Source organism: Arachis ipaensis, chromosome B02 (assembly GCF_000816755.2).
Source record: "Arachis ipaensis cultivar K30076 chromosome B02, Araip1.1, whole genome shotgun sequence".
Lineage (NCBI taxonomy): Eukaryota > Viridiplantae > Streptophyta > Magnoliopsida > Fabales > Fabaceae > Arachis > Arachis ipaensis.
This window is the reverse complement of record NC_029786.2, coordinates 40,603,617-40,604,414: the sequence shown is the minus strand read 5'-3', so window position 1 is coordinate 40,604,414 and position 798 is coordinate 40,603,617. Positions and strand designations below refer to the sequence as shown.

General features: G+C 25.4%; 1 protein-coding gene across 4 annotated transcripts in view; it reads left to right on the top strand.

Annotated features, from left to right (window-relative positions):
• LOC107625254 (actin-related protein 2/3 complex subunit 2B) overlaps positions 1-798 on the top strand; it is a 14,235-nt gene that overhangs the window by 8,572 nt on the left and 4,865 nt on the right. For 3 of the 4 annotated variants that reach the window (XM_016327847.2, XM_016327848.2, XM_016327849.2), the window contains one exon: positions 302-468. In XM_016327847.2, the coding sequence (XP_016183333.1) occupies positions 302-468 (167 nt within the window). The remainder of the gene's footprint in view (positions 1-301; positions 469-798) is intronic. The other variant, XM_016327850.2, reaches the window with a different exon arrangement.

Here is a 798-nt window from a genome sequence, read left to right as displayed (position 1 = left end):
TAATAGAAAATTAATAGTTAATTTTTATATACATATAACATTTTTATTATAAAAATTATTATTATGTTATATATATTTTGATCCTACCATTAAAAGTTTTTAGATTCATCGTTAATATGCTGGATTCAAATTTGAGACTATTGGTCAATGCATAAGAGTATTTGTCATTCTAACAGAGAATGTGTAATTTTCACAACAAATATTTGATGATAAAATGTGAAACAATGCATTCATTCACATAATACATTAAATTTTTAAACATGAACGGTGATACAGATATAATTCTAATTCTTTGTTCTAGATTATATCAAGGTAATTAAGGAAATTTCAACAGTTCACTCGGTGATTTTGAGTTCACAGCTGAAAGAAATATTGTGGAATTTCAACTCTGATGATGCAATTAAGGGGATGCACAAACCCATCAAACTAGTCTACAATCCAAGAGAACCTTTCTTTGTCATTAGACAGGTAATTCCTAGGTTACCAAATCTTTGAACAAGTAGTGTTGGATGCCATGAAAGAAAAACAACATTACAAATTTGTAACATGATTGCCAACCTTAAAATGGAACAAAACGATATAGAGAATGTAAGAAGTTATTTACTTGTGAATTTATGAATTTTTATCCTAAATTTAGTGAGTAAATATTATTTTGATCTTCAAAAAATCATTTTGGTGATGAAAAATAATATCTTAAAGTTGGATATATTCTATGAAAATTGAGGGTATATATGTTTGGATGAGTTTATACGAAAATATCTTTTTTCAAATAATCTTTTTTAATAAGATATTTTAAAA